The 13,184-nt window shown below is 38.7% G+C and overlaps 1 protein-coding gene across 3 annotated transcripts in view; it reads left to right on the plus strand.

Moving 5' to 3' along the window:
• The window catches only part of shu (shutdown), a 166,120-nt gene that overhangs the window by 18,488 nt on the left and 134,448 nt on the right, over positions 1-13,184 (plus strand). For all 3 annotated transcript variants that reach the window (XM_067135623.2, XM_067135622.2, XM_068225086.1), the window contains exon 3: positions 9,588-9,828. In XM_067135623.2, the coding sequence (XP_066991724.2) occupies positions 9,588-9,828 (241 nt within the window). The remainder of the gene's footprint in view (positions 1-9,587; positions 9,829-13,184) is intronic.

Raw genomic sequence — 13,184 nt, forward strand, 5'->3', positions numbered from 1 at the left:
GATAACGACGTTGAAGGAATTGACCTAATAGATACAAAAGAACTTAATACTATTCTGAAATCATTCAAAAATAGAAAAGCACCAGGGTTAGACAATACAAATATGGAGTTGTTCAAATATGGTGGGATCATTCTCAAATTTAGATTGTTATATTTAATTAATCTTTGTTGGAAAAGAAATAATATCACTTTTCAAGAAAGGAAATCAAAGTTTTTGCAGTAACTATCAAGGAATAAGTTTATTAAATGTTGGCTATAAAATATATGCTAAAATAATAAACAATAGACTTAAAATCATTGCACACAATCTCTTATTGGAAGAACAATGTAGATTTAGAAAAGGCAGATCCTGTACAGATAATATATTTAGCCTCAAACAGATACTGGAGAAGAGAAGAGAATTTAAATTTAACTTGAATACTTATGTCACTTTTGTAGACTATGAAAAGGCTTTTGTTAGGGCAGATAGGGAACAGTTATGGAATATAATGATAAAAAATGGATACCCTAAACATCGTATTCAAGTTGTCCAAAGTCTGTACAAAAGGACGAGAGTTATGTTAGATCTAGGATACAAACTAATGGAAGAAATATTAATTAATCAAGGTGTACGTCAGGGATGCAGCCTCTCTCCAACACTATTCAATATGTACGAGGCGTGTTTTTTAAGTAAGGTCCGTTTGAAAATAAGTACACAACGAAAGGTTATTTCAAAAAAGTAAAGTTATTTTCAGAAAGTACATACTTCACTCCATTTTTCGACATAGTTGCCAAGTTTGTTCAAACACTTACCATACCTCATAACCATTTTAAAAATACCCTCTTCATAGAAACTTGCCGCCTGCTCCGATAACCAAGAGTTCACTGCCGTTTTCACATCTGATATGTTTTTGACATTTTTGCCGTTTTCACGTCATCGTAATCATTGTAATGGTTGCCACTGAGGTGATGTTTGAGGTGGAGGAACAGATGGTAATCGCTGGGCGCAAGATCAGGACTGTAGGGTGGGTGGTCTAAAACTTCCCAGCCAAAACTGTCCAATAAATCGCGGGTCTGACCTGCAGTGTGAGGTCTTGCATTGTCATGGAGAAGGACAATTCCCTTTGTCAGCAGCTTTACAACAAGATACATGGAACATGTTAATGCAGAAAAACATAGAAAATACTCAGCAATGAGTTTGCATATGAGGGAGACTGGTCACCGATTTGAATCCATAGAGAAAGACCTAGCGATAATCAGAATTATAGAAAAAGGAAGAATGTTGAACGAACTAGAAAGTTTATATATATATATTTAGACCAGACGTATAATAAGGAACAAAATCTTAATGACATCACGGACAGTAAAAGCATGTTACATGAATTAACGCCTAAATTATTAAAGACAGTTAGTTCAAATAAATTTAGGATACCTAATATATTGAATTCTTCATACTCTTAATACTCCACCCATAACTACGGATGTTAGGCCTACTTCCAACAAAACTGATAACTCCGCCCCTTTGTCAGCCTCGTCACAGTTAACTCCACCCATCCTCTCCTCCATTCCACACTCCCCCATTCCTTCCCTTCCGAGTTCACTACCGCCTCTGCAGCACAGTTACAATACGAGACTCGGAGCCAACAGAAGGGTGGCTACCAATTCAACGGTAGATAACAAGTAACAACTTTCAACAAACACGCAAGTCTTCATCTACAGTATTCTAAGTAATGTAAAAAGAATTCTCTCCTTGCGTTCACCATCTTAATACTTCCTTTCCTTCTCTTGCAGTGAACATTATCCCACCATCTACAGACATTTCTGAAAAAGGTCTCTGACAATATTTCCTACCGGTACAAAGGGCCACTTCTTCTACAATAATTCAACTGATGCTTCAGTTTCGCCTTTATGTACATCTACCTTTGAATGTTTTAGTACCTTCACGCTTGTGACTTTAGCAGCGGCCTTGAACATGTTGTATATATGACATACATTTTTGTGCTAATGTTCACGCCCTCATTTTGTTGGCATTACGTCATTATCACATTGGTTATCCACTGACAATTTTATTGAACGATTTTAATTAGACTACGTATTTTTAATGGAAGTAGTCTCTGACAAGATAGTTTTAGTATAATCATTGACAATGTTCCATTAACATGTTTTTATTAATGTGTCAATATTCACATTTTATGTATCAAATTTAGTAACTAGCTAATCTTTTAGCTTCCATATGTAATATGGATATGTACTTTTGAAGATTATTTTAGGCTGAAGTTGCCCTAAATTGAGGGCGAAACATGTCCCAGATAAGTGTTATTGTGTTTATGTAACCACTATAAGTGGAAATAAAGTATTGAATAGGTGGATTGAAGAAGACCTTTATTATTTTTGAACCATTCATTTAGATGGTGAGGACCTGCTGCGAGTGACAAAATGAAAGTATCTTTTTTTTTTTTTGCTAGGGGCTTTACATCGCACCGACACAGATAGGTCTTATGGCGACGATGGGATAGGAAAGGCCTAGGAGTTGGAAGGAAGCGGCCGTGGCCTTAATTAAGGTACAGCCCCAGCATTTGCCTGGTGTGAAAATGGGAAACCACGGAAAACCATCTTCAGGGCTGCCGATAGTGGGATTTGAACCTACTATCTCCCGGATGCAAGCTCACAGCCGCGCGCCTCTACGCGCACGGCCAACTCGCCCGGTGAAAGTATCTTGGCTCCACGATCAGTGATGATGGCCGACTAACTGAAGAGGTCAGTGCAAGGATATCCGCAGACTGGATGAAATGGAGAACAGCAAACGGCGTCACTTGCGACTGGAGGATGAAAGATAATCTAAAATCAAAAATCTATCATACTATCGGTCTGTCGCAAGATGTGAAAGAAATGAGATTCTTTTCTTCTTCATTGTACTAGTGATTGGGTTAATCTCTCAATAGTTTCAATAGGGAGGATTCTCCAGACTCCTTCGACCTGATGTTTTGTATCTATACAGTTTTGATGATTCTTCTTTCAGTTTAGAGGAGCTGATCTGTTCTTCTTTTGTTTTTAATTTGGAACGGTTTCACAAGTGTAAGCAGATTCCGGAAGAGTTACGGTTTTATAGTGTTGGATCTTAGTGTCTGTTTCTTATTATATATTGACCAGGTTAGAAATTGGGCTTTTTAAAAATTTTGTTTGGTCTATTTCTCCATGGTTTTTTTTCTCGTTTAAATTGTAAAACTATGTTAATTCTTTGATCATTTCTGAAGACTTAATTTATGCTCAGGGGATTCATCGGCAAGATCTCAGTTTTTTAAGGATGTTGTAATCCTATTTTTAGGTTTTTAAAAATTTATTTTAAAGACTGGTGGTCTGGACACAAACTTCTAAGTCAGGGGCTGAGAGAACTACCTAGTTTAATACTTGGAATTAGTAAAAGTTACTTAAAAAAGGAGTGAATGAATGCAGATAATAAAGTATTATAAATGAAACTTTTCACTTACATTTTTTGTGTCATTTCAGTGTTATTCATTGTTATTCTACGCACGATGTTTTCAATTATTTTTAAAATTAACCATATATAAATTGCACAACTATAGTCCTGACGCTCAACGCATACCCATGCATCAGGTTCTGATCTCAAAACTTGGCCCGCCCTAGTGATAATGAGGGTTGTCATTTGGCCTGTCCTGGTGATAATGACGGTTGTCAGTCGGTTCCTTTCCTCTGGATGGCCTGCCCTAGTGATAATGAGGGTTGTCAGTTGGCCTGTCCTGGTGATAATGACGGTTGTCAGTCAGTTTCTTTCTTCTGGATACAAGGGGCGCATGTCGTTCAAAAATCAAGTGAACGCTGTCAAGAGCAAGGTTGTCACATTTTGCGTCAATTATTTAAACATGTTAGCATTTATTTTATTCTGAAGACAAGATATAAATAAAAAAATCTGATCATGAACCACAGCACAAACCGATATCGCACAATATTTTGTTTCGTGCCTAACCCGTTCAGTGGTCCCATATGTTAGAAGGAAGAAAGAAAGAAAGAAAGAAAGAAAGAAAAACAGAAGGAATTGGCAAATAAACTCGACAAAGAACTTTCAAATAGCCTTAAATGATGGCCATGACCAATTTTAAATACAAATAGCAGGTCTGCCTCAATACAATGCTTGAATTCATATCAAAGTAAACCTATTAAGATATTACTTTTATACAGTTAATATCAGTGTCTCGCTTTCAGTAAGGAAAGGAAAAGTAAAATCATGATTTATGGACTGGGATGATAATAATAATACCGAGCGAGTTGGCGGGTTTGTTTTAGGGGCGCGCAGATGTGAGCTTGCATTCGGGAGAGAGTGGATTCGAACCCCACTGTAGGCAGCCCTGAAGGTGTTTTTCTGTTGTTTCCCATTTTCACACCAAGCAAATGTTGGGGCTGTACCTTAATTAAGGCCACAGCCGCTTCCTTCCCACTCCTAGCCCTTTCCTATCCCATTGTCGCCATAAGACCTACAGTATCTGTGTCAGTGCGACGTTAAGCCAAGTGTAAAATAATAATAATAATAATAATGTAGCCCTTAACTATGTTGTTCTTCGTTAACGTATTCGTATGTGTTACATATCAGCCATTGACTTTGCTTGCTTAAAGTTCGTCTACTTTGTTTTCTTCGCAGAACTGCTACTATTACCACTAGGCTGGGGCTGTACCTTAACTCTCTTGGTGCCAGGCGGTAGTGCGAGAACCCACCCTTTAAATTGCCAGAGCCGATCTGGTCGGCCTTTAGGAATCCGGTCGGAAGTTGCCAGAGCCGATTACATCGGCCGGCTTAAAATTCTGTGATATACATAATTTTGAGGCAACCTATAGTGACGTGCATACTTTTGTTACAACCTGTAGTAAAGGGGCTACACATTATTGTGTGCCTCACCTTGCTTTGGCAGTTCTAAGAGGGTGTTATACCTTTCACAAGAGTCGTTTCCTGCGTTTACAATTACCGCTAATCGGTCAGTAAGAGAGTGGGTTTGTGATAGGAAAATGGCATGTTGTTCACGTGATAACTTTTCAGCAGGTATTGATAACAATAAATTAATGCAGTATTTGGAACAGTGCAAAGTTAACACGGATGATTTATCGGATAGCGATAGGGAATTTAGTTCAGAGAGTAGCGACAAAATTATACCGGACACGTCCGCGGAATCACCGCAGCTAAAGAAGAGACGTTCAATTGTGTCTAACAAGCACTAAAGCTACTCTGAATGTGGTGGTAGATGAAACTAGTGATAATGAATATGATGATGATGTCTCTGGAGAACATTTTGTGGAAATTTGAAATTTGTCCCAATGAACCCGACAACATTCCTCAACTTCCTGTCTCCTTCAAGGAAGTTCTTGGACATAAACATGCCCTACCGTCTGATTCTCTGCCCGTATCATACTTCAATTTACTTTTCACTTACTCTCTGCTAAACATTATAGTCACATATAGTCCTCTATCATTACCTAAATGCCGGTCTCCGCGGGCCAAGTATAGCATGCCTGCCTCTCACCCAGAGGTCATGGGTTCGATTCCCGCCCAGGTCAAGAATTTTTGCCTGGTCCTGAGGGTTGGTTCGAGGTTCTCTCAATCTAAGTGACCCTAAGTGATTGCACTTGAGGAGGTATCTGAGGGTGAGAGGGCGACCCCGGTCTGGAAAACCAAGAATAATTACTGAGAGGATCCGTCTCACTGACCATGATTCACCTTGTAAACTGCAAGTACCGAACTGGGCAGCGGTCGCTTAGTAGGTCAAAGCTAATCACGGCTTTAGTGCCATAAATTTCTTAATTTCGTAAATTCTGTTGAATTGTGAAATTATTTTTCTAATATATACTACAACCGAAAACGAGAAACTATTTTTTCTGAAAACAAAAAACTATAATATCAACTACTATTTTTTTAGCTTATTTAATAATTCAGAATTAATTTAATACTGTGTTGTCCGCACATAGAAAATTTGTTGTCAGTATTTGCCAAACAACGATATATACACGCGAATTTTATCGGTGAGTAAAATTGTCTTGTTTTACTAGTGACATATGTTTGAATTTTTATTTTTTTACGTTTTTATTTTTCTCGTTCAAATGAGTTATTCTATAGAGTTGTATTTAGAAATACATTGTACATAATTACATATATTCTTTTGTATCGTAAATTATTTTTTCAAAGAAGATATTGAGAGAGAAAGTGCGAAAATATTTTTCTCTTTTAAACGTTATCGACAACTATAAATCAACAATAAAACGTCTTTGACTCTTTATATCACTCCAAACCAGTTTCTTATTCTACGTAGTCGATATGTAGAAAATTTCATGCCGGTATTTGCTATGCACCGGTAGATATACACGAATTTTAAAATACATGTATTTCCACTGAAAACGGCCTGGCACTTTACAGTAGTAGAGTGGAGGCGGAGTTCTGGCCTCTTCCAGCTGATGGGGAGCGGCCGACCAGATCGGCTCTTGGCTCCAAGAGGGTTAATTAAGGCCACGGCCGCTTCCTTCCAATTCCTAGGCCTTTCCTATCCTGTCATAGCCATAATACATATCTGTATCGGTGCGACGTAAAGCAAAAAAAGAAAAACTATTAGCAGGTTGATTATCACTCATGGGCGCGGAACCAGTACTATTTGGTCGAGTATCAGTGCTGCTGATGCTCGGTTGAGGATCGTTTGTGTGCACTGGCAGATTTAATTCAGGATATAATGGTGCGTTAATTTCCAGGTTTGATTCCCACAGCCTCCACATTATTACATGAAGCTAAATGAAAAGCAATACACTTCACAAATATTAATGAAGCAAAGTCAATGGCTGATATGTAAGGCATACGAATACGTTAACGAAGAACAACATAGGCAAAGGTTATTATTATTATTATTATTATTATTATTATTATTATTATTATTATTATTATTATTATTATTATTATTATTATCTTCTATCCTAATCTGTTTATCCTCCAAGGTTGGTATTTCCCTCGGACTCGGCAAGTGATCCCACGTCTACCGCCTCAAGGGCAGTGTCCTGGAGCTTCAGACTTTGGGTTGGAGGGTAAAACTGGGGAGGAGGACCAGTACCTCGCCCAGGCGGCCTCACCTGCTATGCTGAACAGGGACATTGTGGGTGATGGTAAGATTGGAAGGGATAGTCAGGGAAGAGGGAAGGAAGCGGCCGTGGCCTTAAGTTAGGTACCATCCCGTCATTCACCTGGAGGAGAAGTGGGAAACCACGGAAAACCACTTCGAGGATGGCTGAGGTGGGAATCGAACCCTCTCTACTCAGTTGACCTCTCGAGGCTGAGTGGACCCTGTTCCAGCCCTCGTACCACTTTTCAAATTTCGTGGCAGAGCCGGGAATCGAACCCAGGCCTCCGGGGGAGGCAGCTAATCACGCTCACCACAGAGGCTATTATTATTATTATTATTATTATTATTATTATTATTATTATTATTCATAGTCACGTTAATCCAACAAACCTTAACAGATACAAGTTCATGGGTGAAATCTCTGCACCCTTTGAAATAAAAACAGGCGTTAGACAAGGTAATGGATTGTCTCCACTTCTGTTCAACCTAGTACTGGATAAGGTCATTAAAACATGGGATAAAAAAGTACCCGGAATAAACATGGGAACAAAAAGTAAACGGATTAACATTAAATGCATTGCCTTTGCTGACGATCTAGCAATAATTACCCGGACTCCCGAAGAAGCCACGCACGCCATCGAGAAGCTTCACGAGATTGCAATCAAAACTGGTCTCCACATCACTTATGAAAAAACGCAGTACTTGGACTCCAAGTGCACACACCTAACATCACTAGCGACCAAATATGGCAACATTTTGCAAGTCAAACATTCCCAGTACTTGGGTGAAATTATTTGTGATTCAGGCAATGAAAAAGCAGCCAACAAAATGCGCGCAGAAAAACTACATAAAGCATACCTAATCGCCTGGAACTTCTACAATAAGAAATCAACATCCACAAAAGCCAAACTCCGACACTACCACACTGTTGTCCTCCCTGAGGCACGCTCCGCAATTGAGACATCGGCACTTACCATTAACATCAAGGACATTGAGAAAATTGAACAACAGGTACTGAGGAAGATACTCGGGCCCAAGTTTCAAGAGGGTAAATGGATGCGAAAAAGCTCAGAAGAACGCTATGCATTAACTGAGCGATTCATTTCAGTCGCACGCAAACGGCGTATGAAATTTTATGGACATTTAGCACGAATGGATGACTCACGACTGACTGAAGAAAATATTTCTTATTATCAATGAAAACCGACAAACCAAAGTTCGCTGGCTAGTGGATGCACAAAAGGACCTTGCAGAAGTCTACGTTGATCCAGTGGCAACCACAAGGAATACATACAGACAAAAGATCAACAGCCATAAATTTGCACCCAAGAATCCATCTGAGAAATGCTTGAAACTCAAAAACTCATGGACACAAGAAAGACGGCAGGCCCATAGTGTAAGGATGAGGAAGTTTTGGGAAGATAAGTAGAACAAGAAGATGAAGAATACCAGTGCTATTTAATGGTTCTATGTACTCCTTAAGGGGCTAAACGAATGTATGTATATATAATACACTTGGCTTTACTTTCAAACAGCGAACAAAGCCCGTGCAAATTGTCTGAGCTGGAAAAACAGACTGACGTCTGTTGTAACAGCAGGTGCATTGGCAACAGAGCTGTGAGAATTTTTGTTGGGGATGACAACTTCCGTGTTAAAGCCTACTACTGTCATAAATTATCCCCTACTGTGCAAGCAAACGGGCGAGAGATCAAATGTTTGCCAGACTGTTTGAATGCCAATGGGTACGCGTTGCCCGTCTGAGCTATACTCATGTGAGGAGCCACTATCATTGGCTGAAATGCATAAAGTTAGGAGTCTTCCTGATTTCAACACAGATATGATCACCAAGTGTGACGCACACACAAATTATCAGCCATCACTAAAAACTAAAAACATGGTTACATTGTTCAAATGGTGCTGTGCCCATTTCAGTTGCTTGGGAGGCTCCTTACTATGCACCTCTGACGATTTAGACCAATGGAGCTTCACCACAAGCAAGGTCTGTCCAGACCAATAGTGTGTCCCTAAGAGACAGTTCATCAAGAGTTTGTATGATGACTGATAACTGTTGGAACAAAGGAGCATTGAGCTATGGGGAGTCTACAGTCCACTGCTGCAGAGCTGCTAGGAACTTGCATGCGATGCAGAGAAGAAAGTTCTACCTTATTTTGTTGTACTTTATGATTCTTGGTGATCTTGTTTGTGAAAAGCTTGTATGTTGCTTGTTGACAGAGTTTCATTTATGATGTTTCTTCCAAATCTGTTTATACTGTCATTGCATTGCCAATATTGTTGGTCTGTCTATTGCAATCTGGAGTCTTCTAGTCAGCATTGAGATAAAATTAATCTTATTCTCTTGTCAGATGTTGTTGATATCCATTTTACAATTGTTCTTCTCAAGTTTCTGACTTGGCTGAAATGGTAGTTGCATTGCTAACACCACCTTTTAATAGAAATGAAAATTTGTAACTGTTGAGATTTGTTAATGTTTACTTCTTTCTTTCAGGGAACTGTTGAGTACAAATGTGGCTACATTTGAAGTAAATACGAATGTTGAATCAGCTCTAGAAGAGCAGCAGAACAATTATTTTTCCAGTGATGACTTTTTGCAATGTGTGAATTTAGATTGCCTTGGTATTGCTTCTGATGATGACGAAGAGGAGGAAGGTGCTCCAGGAACCGCTCCTTTCGATAGAATAGCGCAGAAAATGATCAGCTTGGTACCAGATGGAAAAGTTAAAAAGCGGGTATGCCTTTTTTATCACTCTGTTGACATTTCTTTAATTTCCAATTCCGGGAAACATGTTTGATTGTAGCACTGTGCAACTGGGACTTGTGATGAGATGTCATGAACTATAGTCCAATTAAAACAACGTGTGTGTTCTGACAGTTTGCAGCACATGACGGCGAGCTAAGGAGTGGGAGCGCTGTGTTGCCACATGATCCGGCTAGTTGCTACAACTAAAATGAAAGCCTCTTGCTCTGTGCTAGGTGCTGCGGAAAATAATATCCATGTACAGGGACCATGAGTGCGTTAAAATAACATTAAATATCATTGCTATTATTCCAAGGTGACTCAGCAATAACTTTATCAGCTCAAATATCGTAAGACATACTCATAATTCCCCTTCCTCACAAATCAAAAATGTACCGTACTATCTGTCAGTTGTAAGATGTGAAAGAAATGAGATTCTTCTTTTCTTCATTGTACTCGAGATTGAGTTAATCTCTCAAAAGTTTCATTAGGAAGGATTTCATTTTTAGGTACATTCCAGCAGCAGAATGGCACTTTGATTGGTCTGCTCAATATTCTGGGTTCAAATCCAGGTGAGAATGGGAGAGATACCTAAGAGTTTTTTGTATACATAAAGGAGTGAAATCATTCGGACCCTGCTATAAGCGTCGGCACAATTAAGATGCCAGCTGTAATTGAAACGTGAATTGTGATAGGTAAAAGTTCATCTTTCACCTTGTCGTCTCAAGTGCTTTTAAACATGAAATCTGAAGCAAAAACAAAATCTTACGTATTCTAACCACAGGTCGTGATTCTTAATTTCTAAAATCTGCATGCTTTGTCCGAAATTCCAAAAATCGAAGCCCATCCACCTTAATGAGAAGGAAGCAAAGAAGAAGGATGTATAATTATTATTGTAAGAAACCAAAAATTATAAACATTATCATAATTTCGAAGGGTGCTTGTAACACTTGTTGTACTTAAATTCAAATATTAACTTTTCAAGGAATTTTCCAGTTTTGCTGACTTATGCTAGAACTGGAAAAATTGCATTACTAATTTTCAAAAAAATCTGAAATTACACTTTATGAATATTATACTATGTAAAATCTACACTGCATTAAAATGCTAGTCTTGATAACGATACACTTAGTCTATTATTAGCACTTCTTAACACGAACACAATAGCATTATAAATATTTAGCTGATTAAAAAAAAATACAGATAATGATATCACATAATATTATATAGCCCGGCCACATTTGCTGCAGTATACCAATTGGCAACGTGGAATTTGGACTGGCCTCCTTACAGAACTTTAAAACTGAGAGAGCAGGAAAAGGGGGAGAGCTTATTTAGCTGGCATTGGCTCAAACGGGAGGCGTGTACTCCTTGCCAGTGTAACTGCCATCACTTACTACCATGCTGGGAGCTGTCAGAAGGTGCATGTTGTTTCACTATAAATCATAAAAAGAAGATATTCTGTTAGCTAATGATAAGACCATTTTAGTGGTAAATTATTGGTTACAAAGGTTTTGATCAGATACAGAGCTACTGATACAACACCTCGAACACTATAATATTTCAAAATGTACGAGTACCGTAGATCGAGTTATCAAATTTTTGTTCCGTTACCAACATTTATAACATTGCCCTCTTATCAGTCTGTCTCTTTTAGTTGACCAGTCCCGTGGTGTAGGACAGTTACGGCAAGCTCATATACCACCAGAACAGATGTAGGGCAAGTGTTAAAGTTCAGGGCACATGATAAAACTCTTATAGGGCCAGTGTTAGGGAAATTTTGTTTTCTGTTCTATTTTTATTATTAGTGATTGGTATCATCAAACCCATCCCACAGCTCTTGTTTCGGAAAAGAAAACAGAAGACAGTCATGATTGTTGTTGTACCAGTTTGCTTATAATGGATGTTTGTTTTATTAAAATAATGTCAGAAAACTTTCCTATGTAAAGTCTTTCTTTGTAGATTAAGCTCGCCTTAATACTGTATTTGCTTGCATGTAACTCACCACCGCATATATCTCACACCTCAGTTTTAACATTTGAAATTGCAGGGAAAAAAATCCTCACATAGCTCGCATTAATTTCCGACATCATAAAGACATGCGGTACATACACAAAATAAAAGTTTGGGTATTCTGTGGATGTGCCTACATTAAATATCGGGACTGTACCAATTGCTGTTACGGTACTTTGTACATGACAGTACAAGAAGAAGCTGCATTTCTTTCTACCTGCAGATTGGTTGAGGCTAGCTGTTGTAAGAAAAATACCTGACTCTCAAACCCCCGCCCCAAGGCCGCATTCCTAGCCAGTCAGTCACACTCAGCCATCCCTCTCACTCTTCCATTTTTGTCAATATGCTCATTGCTGCCTGTCTGACAGAGCTGATCATGTGAACTGGGAGTGTTTCCCTGTCCAGGCAGTCAAATGATTGCGGTGTTAGGTATCGTCCATCTGTTGTATTGTCGAAAAGCACCAGTAGTCTGTCTTTACGGTTCATTGTTCTTTCTCAGTTAAGTTTTCTTGTGTAGGTCGATCTTTAAGTTATGGAGAAACATGGGAGTTATACGGCTGGGTTTAAAGTGATAAAATATACTGAAGAATATAGTAACAGAACTGCCGGTCAAGAATTCATTGACTGAGTTTAATGTTCACTACTGGCGTAAACAGAAAGCTGCGCTAGAAACCACCAACCGAACACGTAAGGCATTCAGAGGGCCAAAAACTGGTAAGTTTCCTGAGCTGGAAGATGAGTTGCTTCATTACGTTACAGGTTTGTGAAATGATGGCTATAGTATCTCGCATGAGATGCTGCATTTCGAAGCGCATGAACTAGTGATTAAAGGAGGAATCAGCTGTTCGGATCTGAAAGTGAGCTGGGGTTGGATCCGCAGATTCATGACACGAAAGGGTTTGTGTCCGCGAAGGCGAACGTCTCTCTGTCAGAGAATGCCAAGCAATTTCAGCGACAAATTCATAGATTGTTGATAAACTTAACCGTAATAGGTATTTTATTGATCCTGTATTGACTTGTCTAAATCTATTAAAGAAATTATTTAAAATCATAGATTTCCATTGCCATGTGATAGCAATGCGGAAGGAAAACAATTACCTCTTATCTCAAATTGGCAATGCAGATCAAACCCCGATAAACTTTGACATTATTTCAATGTATTGAACAGGTGGAAACCCTTTATCCTTATTCAACATCGTAAACTTTGACATGTCATGCAAAACCACCATCAACAAGAAGGGAGAATGGAAAATAGCGTTGTACTGTCCTGCTGTTTAATAATAATAATAATAATAATAATAATAATAAAGTTTAAGCCCAATTTTGCGCGACCTT

This window comes from Anabrus simplex, chromosome 1 (genome assembly GCF_040414725.1).
Source record: "Anabrus simplex isolate iqAnaSimp1 chromosome 1, ASM4041472v1, whole genome shotgun sequence".
NCBI lineage: Eukaryota > Metazoa > Arthropoda > Insecta > Orthoptera > Tettigoniidae > Anabrus > Anabrus simplex.